The following is a 15,606-nucleotide window of genomic DNA, read 5'->3' on the forward strand; positions in this document are numbered from 1 at the left end:
CTATATCCCATATATAGAATTTGGGAATACAAAAGATTAAATACTAAATAAATTGATATTTGATGATCTGTCAGGTACTAAAATATTTTATACAGTCAATATTATCAATACTCCATCCTTTATCTTTTTCAGGATTATGGCTGCTTTAGACGTTAAGAGCACACCAGAAGTAACTGTTCTTAAGAGGGAGTTCCTCTTCGCACTCTGTATGGCACGCAAGCCAGAAGTTTAACCACAGTCGCCATTTTAAAGTCTTGAATTTAAGCACATGTGGATCATGACATTTCTCTAAACTCTATTCAGAGGGAAAATTAGTGAATATAGTTTGACCGATTGTATATTGACACAGTTTTGGATGGTGACTTACCCAATTCCTTTGCAAGGCAAGGCAAGGCAAGGCAAGGTATAACTTTCGCTCTTTGGACCAACAACCTTGCAAAATGATATTCTGATTGAAGTTATTTTGTATCTGTCTATATCTTACTAATTTCTTTGTCAGGATTCATAAATTAGAAAATTAAAATTACTCACTCTTTAGTTCAGAAATATGGTACCCGCTATTATATTGTCTAGCGTGTAATTGTTGTTGATGAATTAATGACGTCCATTTAAAAGTATAAGCAAATCCAGCTCCCAGCTAACACTGTTGGCCTGGTCCAGAGAAAACACAGTTTAGATATGCATTGCTGAGACATCAAGTTCATTTGACGAATTTAATTTTGCAAATATAATGAACGAAAATGTTAACTTAATAATAAATTTGTGGCTGCTATTGCACGGCAGTAGTTGTAACTTTGGATAACCATTTCACTAGTGTTTGCTTTGTATGTCATTTCGAAGTTATTTTTGAACCCCTCCCCAGACCATGTTGAATCATGCACTATTTAGCCTGTCAACACATGGGTGTACGATTAATGTGCACTATTATTGTTTACGTTGAATTTGAGTCTGGACGTAAATTAATTCGTCAAAAATACCAAAGGAGTATACACATGTACAAGCTGAGTTAAATTAATTAAATGAAATTAAAAGTAGAATTTATGTAGTACCGCACATCCATAGAAAACTGATCAGAGGCGCTTTACAGAGTTGAAAAAAATTAATAATTAGTGTTGCCGGGCTGAATATGATTTTTTTTGAAGAGATGAGTTTGCAGTTTCTTTTGGAATATGGGAAGTGGCTAGCTCTCTTTAATATCACGTGGTAGGGAATTCCTGAGCTTCGGCGCAGCATTTGAAGACACGTTTCCCATACGATGTTTTAACTCTTCTATGTTTTTGAAGTAATAACTGTGTTTTGGAGGGTATAGGTTAAAGGTGGGGTTGTACTCTTCTAAAAGTGTTTATATGTATTAAGCTTGAGACAGATTATGTAGTGCTTTAAAGACAGGGATAAGTAGTTTGAATTCAATTCTCTGTAGAATGGGTAGCCAGTGAAGATTGTAGAGAGCTGGTGTAATGCTGTGGAACTTCTTTGTCTTTGTGATGAGAAGAGCTGATGTGTTCTGTACGCGCTGTAGTTTATCCATCATGTTATTTATTGAGATGTCATATATAAGACAATTACACTGTCCAGTTTTGATGTGACAAATGCGTGGACAAGAAGACGAACCATGTCATTTGTGAGATACTGTCTAATTTTGTAGCGATTTCTGATTTCAATTGGAAATATGCCGACTTCCAGACCTGGTTTATGTGGTCATCAATGGTCATCTGACTATCGAATGAAAAGCCAAAGTTCCTTGCTGTAGAGAATGTTGATGTTGATCCACGGATGTTACTTGATCAAGTTGATGTAGGTTGCGATTTGACCCAAAGAATAATAACTCCGAGTTGACAAATTGAATGCAGTGCATTTGATCTCAAGAGACCAGAACAATAAATAAACTGCAGTTCAGATTAAAAACCAACAAAAGTTGTAAGAAAAACTCAAAAATTATACAGCTACAAGCACTTTAACATACGAATAACTTACAGATATGTTGTCATGAAATATTGTCTGCATCTCTTCAGCAATTATTTTGTGATGATATCAACCTCCCTTATTTCAACCGACCCCTCCCCCTCACGGTAAAAAAAAAACGAATGCTCCCTTAGAGAGAAGCTCGTCGCTCATCCCGGACACACATCACGTTCTAGTCACCCGCCATTATTTCAAAGCTGCAGACGACACTAAGGTCACGTGACCGGGCCTTTTCCAAATTTGGTCAAAACCATTTCCCAAGGGAAATAGCTTTTCAAAAATACCCTCTGGCGTCACTTATGTCGATTCAGTAGGGACAAGACGTATCTATTTTCTCCTCACCCGACATATTCCGGCGACTAGCGACACGAAAGGATCATGTGGCGTGATATATATATATATATATATATATATATATATATATATATATATATATATATATATATATATACACACACACACACCACACACACACACACACACACACACACACACTGAGAATCTAGGAATAAAATTGTCACTCCACAGGCTGTTTCATGCGCTAAGCAATCATCAGGACTCCTAATGGTTGCTTAGCCGGTAGAGTGACAACTACAAGTTCCTAGATTCTCAGTATTACCGCCCTGCAGAAATGCATTGAGCACTATACTATATATATATATATATATATATATATATATATATATATATATATATATATATATATATAATATATATATATATATATATATATATATATATAGTGTGTGTGTGTGTGTGTGTGTGTGTGTGTGTTATAGAAAGATAGATAGGTAGATATACACGACATTTTGAAGTGAGAAATGTGTAGGAGTCTTATCTTTGTTTCATAAACATCGATTTGCACAAAGACGGTGAAATTCAGTGTCGTTCCGTCAAACCTGATCATTGAAGGACACCTTCATATATTTTGATCATATAAAGTGATATAAAAGTTGAATATCTTAACTGAATACGGACAAAATTCTGTTCTTGTTATTAAGGGTGTTGTATTACTAGAATATCTATCGTCACATCAGACATAATCAAACTGTGATCACCGAAACATTACAATGTCTTTCTATTTTTCCCGAAATCTGGAAATGTTCAGTCTATTTGAATTTCAATCAGTTGTAAGGCATTTACTATCCCTAGTTTTCCGTGAAATTTTAATAAGTATTTCCTGTTGAAGCGAAACAATAACAACCTAATATTATAAAAATATCAAAATGGTCAACGCAATACTTTGTGTCCATCACAAGAAGAAAATCTTTTTCTCGTCTTTGCACACGATTGCACTGACAAAAGTGTGCCAATAATTACAAATAACGACATTTTTGATGTGTTGGGGGGGGGGGGGGCTACACGATACCAAGAAGAATCTTGTCATATTCTAGAAATCACATACTAAGTATGCTGTAGCTTGTTAAATGGCTGTTCCCAATCTACTTTTTGAGATATTTTACATTCAGTTATCCGTTACCCCATTATTTTCAACTCTCACATGACTGCGTTGCAAATTTGACCTATTCAAACAAAACAATAGCTGTGGTGGATACAAATATTTCATTACAATTGTGATTCTTAATTATCGTCTTCATGTAGTTTTTCTGATATAAACATCACGTCTGAAGTTACTCGTCCAATGAAAAAGATGCCACCTTATTTAATGTAATTAAAAATTGTGAAAAAATGCCGAGTCAGCACTTTTGCATCGATGATTTGTCATAGAAAAACATAATTATGATTTTTTTTAGAAATCAAGCGCAATAACATGGTATTTGTTTTATATTTTTTTCAATAAAGCAGCTTTCAGTGGATCATTTGTAAAATTTCTATGAAATCGACAATATTCCTAGTATGTTTTCTGGCATGCAATCCTATGCAATGACTAATTTTGCATAGCCCCTGGGTAGTCTTTAATGCCAAGAAAAATCGCTATGTGCCTTAAACTTAGAATTATTTATCTCATTGCAAGGCAAAATCATTCATTTTATACCTTCATTCTAGGGTACCATGCAAACCCTCTCCGTGCTTTTAACAGTGCACTTTGTGTAAATAAACATGACTACAAACAATGTAAGTTTTCTCACTGATACACATGATACACACAAAGACAAGCACGTAATTCTGTAAACAAATTGTCGGAGCACATAATTGGTAAAGTCATAATTGGTAAGTGATATCTATATCTGAAGTTAAATGGTACACAATTTGCAGGTCTCCTGATATTTATGGAAAGTGAGATGTTGCATACACAAGTCCAGCATACATTTTCATCTGATGATGCTGAATAACTTGCAGATTCATAACGAAAATTGGGGAAACCCATTTAGTGTTTTCTTTTCTTTTTTTTTCAATTTGGTTGCCATAAAACAAAGTGATTGCCACTGAAAGCAACAAACCCGAGGAATATTTCAGAACGTTTGTTGAACAGAACACCTTATCCATAACATGAATTCACAAAATATATATATTCTTTCCGATTATGTTTAATATTTAAAACAAAGAGGTAGGAGCAGCAATATCGGCTGAGCGAAGCATATGCAAATCATTGGCAAATCATGTACCAATCATGTACAAATCAATGGCAGACCTAATAATTACTGTGAACTGAATGACATTGAAGGGTAACATGTGTATAACCGACGGATTTTTTACTAACAAGTAAGATCTTCCAAACGTTTCGCCATTACAGCAACAAATGAATAGCCACATGGTCAATTTCGTTGAATCTGAAATTGAGTCGAACTCTATAATTTGTTTCGTGAAGAGACGTGGTGCAAGGTGTCTGCAGCCGGCTAGCACGGCTACCTCTCTTGTACTGAGTAATTGTATTGTGGAAAGGCCTGGGTGATCTTCCACACCGTGTACACGTATTTGTATTGAGGATAGGCCTGGGTCATCTTATTTGCATAGGTCGTATCATTTGCTTGAAGATCTTCCGGTTGCTGCTGCTGTTTGCACGGGTAAGTTACATTTTGACCCACGAAGGTTACTAAGGAAAAGCTTCCAAGTCGCTCGACTTTTTAACATAGGAGCTCGATCCTCAATTTAGTGCTATGGCAACACGACATTAACAAAGGATCTTCCAGACATAAACCTTTATTGTACTTTGTGATCAAGATCCCGATTGGGATACGATTTCAATAAAGGCTTACTTTCATTTACTTTACTTTTGCAGTTATGGCCCTGGACCGACACAAAAACATGTTTAAGTTTTGATCGGACTTTTCTGCTCCGAAGGTCGTGTGATTCACTTGGCCACAACCATAGCCCTTGAAGCTTGCAGTGCAGGTCTCTACGTATAGTAGATAGAATCTCCTACCATGCCGTTCTGAACTCAAAGGATATAGGTAATCTAATGGGCAATAGTGCATGTTTTGATGTCTTTTCCTCCATTTTCCTTGCCTATCACCTTGCCCTCGTTTTTTTCATACAGTTCAACGCGTTTCCAGGCGGTATAACCGATACCTAGCGGACGTGCCCTGATCATAAAACTGCGAGAATACTCCCGGCATATGTTTTTGTAGCTCTGTCCATTTCAGTAAGGTCAAGGTCATGTCATGCCGGTCACAATACTTGTTCATAGCCATAGGCGGCATACATTGTGTCTAGACTTTTCTGAACAGAGCGACTTGTCTGACTAAAAACTTTATTCCGCTGTCACCACTAGTAGTAGGCATTTCGTACCGAATGCATAAACCTGCCAGGGGTTCTAGAGTATAGAAATATCATAGTTTACGCGCAAAGAAAAGTGACCAGCGGTTGCCTGCAATGAGGTCATTTTATCGCTCAATCTACCGCAAACCAAAGCAAGGTCATGACATCGATAGTTATATTCAGTACAGTTGTCTACTATGGCGTAAAATGCCTGCAAATACTGAGGTTCGCCTATGCAATACTGTAGTGCCGGCATGATATGATTCAATCATAAAATGAAATACTCTTTTCTTTGATGAGATAATTCAACTGTGTAATGCAATGATCCAGTTATAACATGCAGCATACCGATGATTAGATTATTACACACACTGACTATATGAAAACTAACACGAGCATGACATGTACGCCACCATGCGAGAATTTCGTAATGACGAATTCAGGCTCTTGTATTATTAAATGACGACATGATACATTAAGGTGATGAGGTGACAACATATCGTTATCAATATATTCCCACGGTCATATTGCAAGTAGTCGTGTAGTCACACTTGATGGACTTATGTTAGTAGGCAAGGCGGGATGGCTTTACGTAAAATTGAAGATTTTATAAAGGCATGAAATGCCTGATATAAAATCAGAATTATATGAAGAAGGACGGAGTGAGATATAACAGGTGTCTGGCCATTCTTCCCTAAATTACCAACTTTCAAAGATAGCCATGATTGAGATCGGCAGGTGGTCATTGATTGTGATGTGCACTTTGACCGCTGAGGATGTCAAAAACATGGCTTAATATACATAGCTGTTATATCTCACGAAGTCCTTCTGAAATATAATGCAACATATACAATCACTATATGAGGTATCTTTAACTATCACTGATGACATGAAGTGGAATATGATATTCACAGTAGTAAAAGAAAACACTGTGATAGCGATATGCAAAAAATAAATATTGTTCTTACTGTTAACGGACATATGTTAAAGGACGGGGGGGGGGGGCTTTGTCTATAATGTACAATATATAAGCACCACCACGATACTGAAGACAACGCTTATAACTTTAAATTATGTCACGAAGGGGGATATGATATTCTAAATGTCGTCAGTAGAGAATATATTGATGCAATAATTGTACTCACGCTTAAGGGACTTATGTAATAGGACGAAGGGGGAGGGCTATGTGTATAATGTATCTTGTCATACACCTGTGTCTGTAACCTATGGAGTTGCGTCATACTGTAAGTTTCGGTATCAGAATACGCGTAGTCCAATAACTTTGACACGGAGTGCAACAACTTTAGGTGTTATTGGACGCTATTTGACCTTTGACCTCAAAACACCTTCACGTCAACACTGGGAAAAAGAAGAGAAAATTTTACATTTTTCACAAAAAACATACTTCTTAGCATTCAGTACTTCACAAATTAAATCATGATCAGTCCTAAACCTGTGATTTCAAGTAAAATTATGCTGCTGACGTACAATTTCTACCTTGTGTATTGCGCAGCATGGGTTGAAATTTCGTTCTGTGCGCTTAGCGGACGCGCTCAATGCGTTCCCAGTCTGCTCGTTATTGCTCAGTACAGTGCGCGATGGGCATCCAAAAGACTCTTTTTCTTGTAAAGTTTGACTAAAAAGGTGTACAATAATGTTATTCCCAAAATACCGGGATTTATGTCTTTGTACATCCCACGCTTCATTATTGTCCTCGACTCTACGCATCTTTGACAATACCTCCGCTGTGAATATTATGTAACCTTCATGGCATCAGGGACTGTAACGGGTCCTCGATCAGTAAGATGCTAGTGCTTGTGTATATTGCACTGTACACAAAGCCCTCCCCTTTCGTCAAATAAGACAAGTACCTTAAACGTAAGGACAACTTTTCATTTTTGCGTATTGTAATTAAAGTGTTCTCTACTAATACAGTGAATATCATATTCCCTTTATGGTAACAGTGATAGTTATAGGTTGGTGCTAGTGCTTGTACATATGTATATATTGCATTGTGCATAAAGCTCCCCCATTCTTCTTCTACTAACGAGGTGGTTTTGGTGCGAAACGGACGAAGTTGTGTGGGGTGTGCGCAGTGTCTGGACCCCACCATGGAGGCCCATGCCACGGCTTTAGCTGCTATATATCGATACAGTGCATGAGTATGTTATGACATACCCGCGTTAGCTCATTAGGACAAAATCGGCCTCGCTTACAACTTAAGTGCCAAAGCAATCGTTTAGGGGCATTCAGTGATTTTCTCGAATTACAGCTTTGCGAAAAAGGAGCTAAACCTTATGAATGACGATATACAATTGTCTCTGATGTTCGTTTTTGCATAATAATCTAACACGCACGTCACCAATTTCTTTCTATATGAGTTACCGAGACAATAAATACTTGCAGCTCTTCCAGACAACACGGGGCATTTTTGTGGAATTCATCGCTGGTGAGGTGGATCAAATATATAATAAATGAAAGGGAAAAGATGGCGTCTCATGTGGAGAAGGAAGATGCTTTTAACAAAGCCTGTATATCAAAATATTATTCACAATATCGACCACAATATCCAAGTGTGCTCTATGAAAATATAATGTCTTTCCTTGGAGAGAAGGTAAGTTAGCATTCATCAGGTAAGCCAAAGATTTTGTGTGTCATCAACGTCCTGTTGAAATATACCTTGAAATAAATAAATATAAACAATTTTATATAGAAAATTGCATTCAATTATAAGTCCCCAAGTCCGTTACACAAGACTCGAATGCTTTTTGAATAAGATGAACACGATGTATTTTATAAAATGATGCAATGAGCCCCAATATAGAGAATTAACCAAGTTAATCTTGTATGCAGTTATCACCATACTTATGACACTTATCTCCATCTCCAGTCTGTTTGAGGGCGTAAGATAATGTAAACAAGCGTGTTACTTAATAACTTTATGTGTTTGAGAGACGTAAATTTTATGAGAGTTCAAAAGCGTCGAAATTCGTTTAAGAAAGTAATAAAAAGAGTTAGATGCTATAAGATATTAAATATTTTTCACATGATTATATTGAGATTTGAGAAAAAATGTACCTGAACTGTGTTTGGCATTGAATAGTATAATATAAATGTATTATTTGTAAATTTAGATGCGTATATGATTTCCCGTTTCTAGACTGCCTTGTTTAAATGTAAGGTGTTAAGGTTTTGTTTATAGCACAGTTACACTGGCATATTAAAAACACGTCTCTATCGAAAACAGTATTACTTCATTGTACTTCACTTCTCTGAAAAGCATGTCTTCTTATTACTACAAATGTTTACAACTCTCTCTTCAAATACTTTTTTGACCTCTAAGTGAATTCCGAAGACCTAGATACTTTATTCCTTGATGTTTCAATACCTAGTGTCACAAAAAACTATATGCATACTGTGTCTATGTCACTGTAGAACGGCCATTTATTTTTAAATCAACATATACAGCATAACACATCGTGGCACGATTTCTGTCAAACTTTTCCAAGCCTGACCAACTAAATCAGAAACATAACATGTCAATCATGTTGGTGGTACGATGTCGGCACCTTTGAGAGTTTATTTTCAAGGAAAATGAATGCTATCATAACTGATATAATAATTGAAATGTCCATTTATTAGCTCGCACCGCCATACACACTAGCCGTGGATGTAGGCTGTGGTACAGGACAGGGAACACGTCTCCTGGCTGATCACTTTCCTGAAGTCATTGGTACAGACATCAGCCCTACACAAATTGCAGAAGCAAAAGCTATAGAAAAGTTTCCGAATGTGACCTTTGAGTAAGTCTCTGTCAGGACTTTGTCTGCATTCAAGTTAACGATAAATATACCTGTCTATATTTCATATAAGATTGTTGAAAAGTAATCATATTTGTTATGTATTCAGTCGTCGAGGTATTTAAAAAACTACCAGTACAATATTTTTTTCCAAATTAATTTCTAAGAGATTTCACGACTTGCAGCACAGATCACCCCGATTTTATAAGAAGTAATGACTTTGCATTCAATTTAATGCGGTAAACATCGTAGCATACATGTCTTTCCTTTAAGTTGAAGACTAAATGGATTAAAGTTTCGTGTGGATTAATTTGCATTCCTGTATATCGTGCGCTCTCTCAGGGTCGCTGCTGCAGAATCACTACCTTTCAAGCCAAATAGTGTGGATCTTGTAACAGTCGCCTCTGCTATACATTGGTTTGCTGATTTAGAGAAATTTTACGATGAAGTTGAGCGTGTACTGAGACCTGGAGGGTGTTTGGCAGTTTACACCTACAATGTAAACGATATGCGGTTGTGTTTTGGAGACAGGACCGAAAGACTTTCACAGATTTATCAGGAAGTAAGTAGCATAATGTAGAGTATCATAAAAAACTTACTTTAGTAATGAAGCAATGAAACAAAATGCACCTTTCCGTGGTATTTTTCTACTTTTATCAGAGTATTAATACCCACAAGCAGAATGCAATATATAACAGAACAATTTACAGTCGGGCAGATAAAGTATCTTTTTCATTCGAATGAGAAACAAACGAAGGGTTTCCATTTTTAGCTCATGTTCACACAAGTGAGCTAATGTCGTAGTGGTGTCTGTCTGTCTGTCTGTCTGTGTGTGTGTCTGTCTGTCTGTCTGTCTGTCTGTCTGTCTGTCTTTTTACACGATAACTCAAAAACGCCTGAACGGATTCAAGTCAGTTTGGTAGACAGGTAACATATGCTAATAATAATTTATTGGCGTCTCACAAACGTTCTGAGGTAAATAGCTCCTAGCAAAAAGGAAAGCTTTAACTTTAAGAATGTGGATTTGCCCGAGCGGTTTTGACTGTTGCGTCTTCACTAGGTGACTGGGTGCTGTACGTTGTGAGTTCGATTCCGATCGCAAAGCTACTGTATTTAGAATTTTGCATCTGAATGTTTTAAAATAAACATTCTAATATTCTGTTAAATGGAATAAAAATGAGAAGTCGCCTGAATGCTTTACTTTACAAATAAATTACTGTATTTTATCTACGCTGGTAAAATTTAAGTTTTGATTTTAAAAATATTTCACAGTGATAACTTTGTTTACTCCACATATTAGTCCACACAAGCAAAGAACCAGCAAAGTTTGGAGAAAATAAAGGATTTAAATATCAGTAGCAAATCAATGTTCAAGTTGCAGCTCATAAGCCAATTAGCGTTCAAGCTTAAGCTTGTAGGCCAATCGGCGTTCAAGCTTCAGCTGATAAGTTTAAGTGTCGATTGTTTTTTTTCAGGTCGTCGTTGAAAGACACAAATCTTACTGGGACATGGATCATTTTCGATTTACAACCACTCGTTTTCGAGATCTGCCCCTACCATATGGAGACAATAAAAGGTAAGAAGTCATTGAATTTGTACTGCCATGGTTGAGAGACGACTGACATTGCCTCTTCATGGTATTGTATCAATGTTTTGATCAAAATGCATCGCAATATAAATAAGATTCTGAACAAGGTTTCACGATCAGTTTGTCAATGTCTCATATAGAAAATATACGTGCATAACTTATTCACATATAACCATTTGAGTGCTGTAGATTTTTCCCACAAAAATTTTAGTGCAACATTTTACCAACTTTTATGAAATTTTCCGAAATGATTTGAGACAAATGTAAAAGTAAAATATTTCATTGGCTTCAGTTTTTTATCAACATTTTGGCGAAAAATTGAATACCATATATTTCAACAAGGGGAGAAAATGACTTTGGCGCTAAAAGTGCTATATTGCGCCCAAATTACTAAACACGATTTGAACTAATTTGGGATAATTGAAAAGCAGATGAGGTAACACTTGTTGATTAAATCGACATTACTTTACCATCCGATTATCCCATATTAGTTCCAATGGTGTTTATACTTTGCATGATGCCGTTGAAGGTACCTGAATAGTATACTATATTTATTGTAACTTTATTGCTGACTCAGTTTTGCGTTTTTGAAACAACGTTGAATGAATATTTTCAGCTGTAGTTTGAAAACAGATACTGTAGAGAACAAAGTACACATGACAAAACTGAAATCAACGTTCATATCTTGTTTGGTGTCAACACTGCGCTGACACAGTAAGTCTCGGATTAGTAAATTTCAATATCATTGATAAAACATTTGCATAATAATCATTATTTGACAAAGAGATAACACAATAATAATTAATAACAAATGTTGGAATAAAATAGGGCGAGGATACCCAACCTTTTTTGCATCGTCGTTCAGCAAATCATAAAGGAGGAATGAAAGAAACATTTCTAATATTTCTGACGTAAAGACAGGATAACTCTGGTATTCGGCTGTATAGGATGATAACACGATTGGAACTAATTTGGGATAATTGGATACTTCATATTTTTCAAATTTCTCAAAAGTGTTAGGTGCTATATAGCTGAATGTTGCAATATCGCAAATTACTCATATAAATAATTGTGTAATTGGAAAAGAAAAGCAGATGAGATAACATTTGTAGATTAAATCGACATTAATTCATCCCAAATTATCCCAAATTAGTTCCGACCGTGTTTGGTGTACTTTTTGAACCCTGATGCAGTTTTTACCTATGACGTCAGAGGGAAATATACACATCGTCATCAGCAGGTCACTTCAAATGTTTTAGTATTGGGACAAATAGATAATAGGGGGACACATGAGATGCTGAAGTCAAGAGACTTATAAGTGGCGACAGTTTAATTTTGGAACTTGAATGACATATAGCTAAAGATGTGATTATATGCTCTTATGATTATTTGATTCTTAAAAACAAAAGAAATGCCTGGATGTGATTTCCAATTCTTATTAAGAATTTCAACTGTCTGTTTCGACTGCAGGTTCGACCACGTGAAATATTCTGATGACATCACAGTTGCTGGTCTGATGGGATACGTAAGAAGCTTGTCATTATTTAGGAAATACAATGACGATTACAGAGAATCTCTGATACAGGAATTCCAAGAAAGGTATAATGACATTAAATCCCCATGATTATATATCATCTTTACTTGAAGAAAGTTGTACCTTCTTAATGTTTTGAATTTACAACAATTACTAAGAAAGATGGATATCAAACAAGAACGGTTGTGTTAGCCTATGGACAAGAAAAAGTAAATGATATTATTCTATGATTCCCTGTTATCATAGATTCTGTCCTCTATCGTAGGCTAACGACTTACAATATCATAGAATCAAAGGAGGTGTTGTCAGTCAGAAGCCATGAATACATAACCATACATTTTCAAATCGAGGGTAAGCGAATTGCTCCAAAAGCCTTACAGCTTGCTTTGAAGTTTGATCAACCCTCTAATTAATAGTAACTGAGACTTTAAATTATACTGGTGGAATTTCATCACCTAGTGCGCAAAATGGAAAGAGCTTTAGCGGAAAAAAGCTGTTTTCCTAGATATACCTTGCGTAAATCTCAGCTGCTAACTTCAAAATTATCCTTCCTGGTTGGTACGGTATCAATCGCGAAGAGTCAAATTTGCACCAAAATAAATTGCATACCAAAACTGTTAAGGCCAAATACAATCTTTCCCCATTCACATTTTCAAAATGTATTTTATAATTTGCATTCATCATTACCGACTTAGATAATTTACAACCAATTCTCCTGATATATATATATATATATATATATATATATATATATATAATATATATATATATATATATATATATATATATATATATATATCTGACATGGGCAATTATCGACCCATTGCGTTGTCGTCTGTATTTTCTAAGATTTTTGAAAATGTCTTGTTAACTTATATCGAGTCATATTTATATACATCAGATAACCAGTTCGGTTTTAAGGCTAATATTCTACAGATCAATGTATTTATCTCTTAAAGGAAGTTATTCAGTTTTATAAGACACATAAAACTCCCATGTTTTTATGTTTTATGGATGCCTCTAAGGCGTTCGACCGTGTCAATCATTGGACACTTTTTCAGAAGCTTTTATCGAGAGGAGTTCCTGAAATATTCGTACGACTGATTGTTTTTTGGTATAGATCTCAGCAAGTGTGCGTTAGGTGGGGATCTACAATATCTTCTGCATTTAATGTTTTAAACGGTGTTCGTCAAGGGGGCATTCTTTCGCCACTTTTCTGTTTACATTGATGAACTTAGCTCTAGTTTATCCAGTTGTAATGTTGGCTGTCTTTTTGGTGGTAGAAGACTTAATCATATTTGTTACGCTGATGATTTAGTTATCTTTTGCCCGACAAGCAAGGGCCTGCAAAACTTATTCTTATTTGTGAGGTTTACGGTGCTGAACATGATATCATTTATAATCAAAAGAAAACTGTATGTATGATTGTAATGCCCAATAGTTTTAAACTTATCAATATGCCTGAAATCTGTCTTAGTGGTATGAAGCTTTCTTTTGTCCACTCGTACAAGTATTTGGGTGTTTTTATAATTAGCTCTTTCAACGATGATGATGACATTAAAAGACAAATACGGCTATTGTATATTTGAGGTAACTTTCTTTTCAGAAGTTTGCTTACTGTTCTATACAGGTGAAAACCAGATTATTTAATCATTTTGCTCAAATTTATACTGCTGCCAGCCTTGGTCCACCTTTACAAAGCGCTCTCTAACGAAAATTCGAGTGGCGTATAATAATTGTTTCAGACGACTTTTTAATCTGTCAAGACGTTGTAGTATTAGTACCATGTTTGTTGTCTATGATGTTTTGTCTTTTGGCGAGTTACTGCGTAAAAACACTTTTAACTTTATGAACAGAATTAAGAGATCTCAGAATTCTTATATTAAGACTATTTATGCTTGTACATATATTGACTCACTCCAGTGCAGGCACTGGAGAACTATTTTATACTGAAGTTTTTTTCTGTATAGTTGATTTTTGTGTGTATCTGTTATTTTTTCTTTATTTTATGGTATTTTTATATGGGCCTAGAGCCTGATTCAAATAAATATATAAATATATATATATATATATATATATATATATATATATATATATATATATATATATTTAACCCTGTGCACAGGGTTAAAGTAATTTGAGTCCAGTTACTTTCGCTGCTCCAGCACAAAACTCCATTACGTCGAGCGACATTTATGTTTTTCATTTCCCGTCATTCTTTCCATGAAAGCATTTTACATAGATTCTTTATATTGTATCTCTTCTATCAATGAAAATAGGTCACTTATTGTGTAGATCGTTTTCCTTCTGAGTACGGTAGTTTAAATTGAAATATAGAGAGTTACTAGTTAAAAATAAAGCGATCTTGTTTGCCGAGTTACAGGGTTGTTTAAGAAAAACAATATTGACTTCGAAAAACAATATTGACTTAAACTGATTTCTGAACTCTCATACCTTCTGTGTTTTTCTGTCAGGAAGCAACGTATTGTCTTAAGAACTGGTTACGTGTCTGTGCCCTGAAAACCTTCAACTGTATCTGTTCGTACAACTTGACTCATTATAATGTAAGAATACTCCATCCTTTATTTTCAGGATCATGGCTACTTTAGACGTTAATAGCACACCTGAAGACACAGTTCTTCAGAGGGAGTTCCTCTTCGCACTCTGTACGTCACGCAAGCCAGACGTTTAAACCGCAATTGCCATGAAGTCGGGAATTTAAGCAGATGTGGATCGCGACGAGTTCAGAGCGAAAATGAGTCAATATAGTTCGGTTTTTATCAATGTCGATATCGTTTAAAATTCTTTGTCAGGATTCGTTTATTAGCAATTGAAATTACCAACTCTTCCGTGCATAAATATGTACTTTGAATCATGTTGTCTTGCGTGTGATTGTTGTTGATGAATTATTGACGTCCACTTCAAGCATTAAGCAGTCTCTAGTTCCAGGCTAAAGCGATTTCTAAACTGTTTAAAAGTTAGTCTCTTGATTGTAGTTTGTTGCATCCTCCACTTTCTTTCTGCACGTCTCGAAGTCTGCAGACAGACTGTGCAAAAACTGA

The 15,606-nt window shown here is 35.6% G+C and overlaps 1 protein-coding gene across 1 annotated transcript; it reads left to right on the plus strand.

Moving 5' to 3' along the window:
* The first annotated feature begins 4,886 nt into the window (after positions 1 to 4,886).
* On the plus strand, positions 4,887 to 15,417 carry LOC139140712 (putative methyltransferase DDB_G0268948). Its single transcript, XM_070710102.1, has 8 exons — positions 4,887 to 4,928; positions 5,144 to 5,315; positions 8,029 to 8,236; positions 9,265 to 9,425; positions 9,765 to 9,984; positions 10,898 to 10,998; positions 12,481 to 12,609; positions 15,137 to 15,417. Exons 3-8 carry the CDS (start codon positions 8,111 to 8,113, stop codon positions 15,234 to 15,236), a joined length of 837 nt encoding a protein of 278 aa, XP_070566203.1. The 5' UTR covers positions 4,887 to 4,928; positions 5,144 to 5,315; positions 8,029 to 8,110; the 3' UTR covers positions 15,237 to 15,417.
* Positions 15,418 to 15,606: the final 189 nt, after the last annotated feature.

Source organism: Ptychodera flava, chromosome 1 (assembly GCF_041260155.1).
Source record: "Ptychodera flava strain L36383 chromosome 1, AS_Pfla_20210202, whole genome shotgun sequence".
Lineage (NCBI taxonomy): Eukaryota > Metazoa > Hemichordata > Enteropneusta > Ptychoderidae > Ptychodera > Ptychodera flava.

Excerpts from the sequence above, each read along its gene's own strand:
- LOC139140712 (XM_070710102.1), top strand. The coding sequence starts at position 8,111 with ATGGCGTCTCATGTGGAGAAGGAAGATGCTTTTAACAAAGCCTGTATA. Across the intron at positions 8,237-9,264 it reads TGTCTTTCCTTGGAGAGAAG|CTCGCACCGCCATACACACT; the intron begins GTAAGTTAGCAT and ends TCCATTTATTAG. Across the intron at positions 9,426-9,764 it reads TTTCCGAATGTGACCTTTGA|GGTCGCTGCTGCAGAATCAC; the intron begins GTAAGTCTCTGT and ends GCGCTCTCTCAG.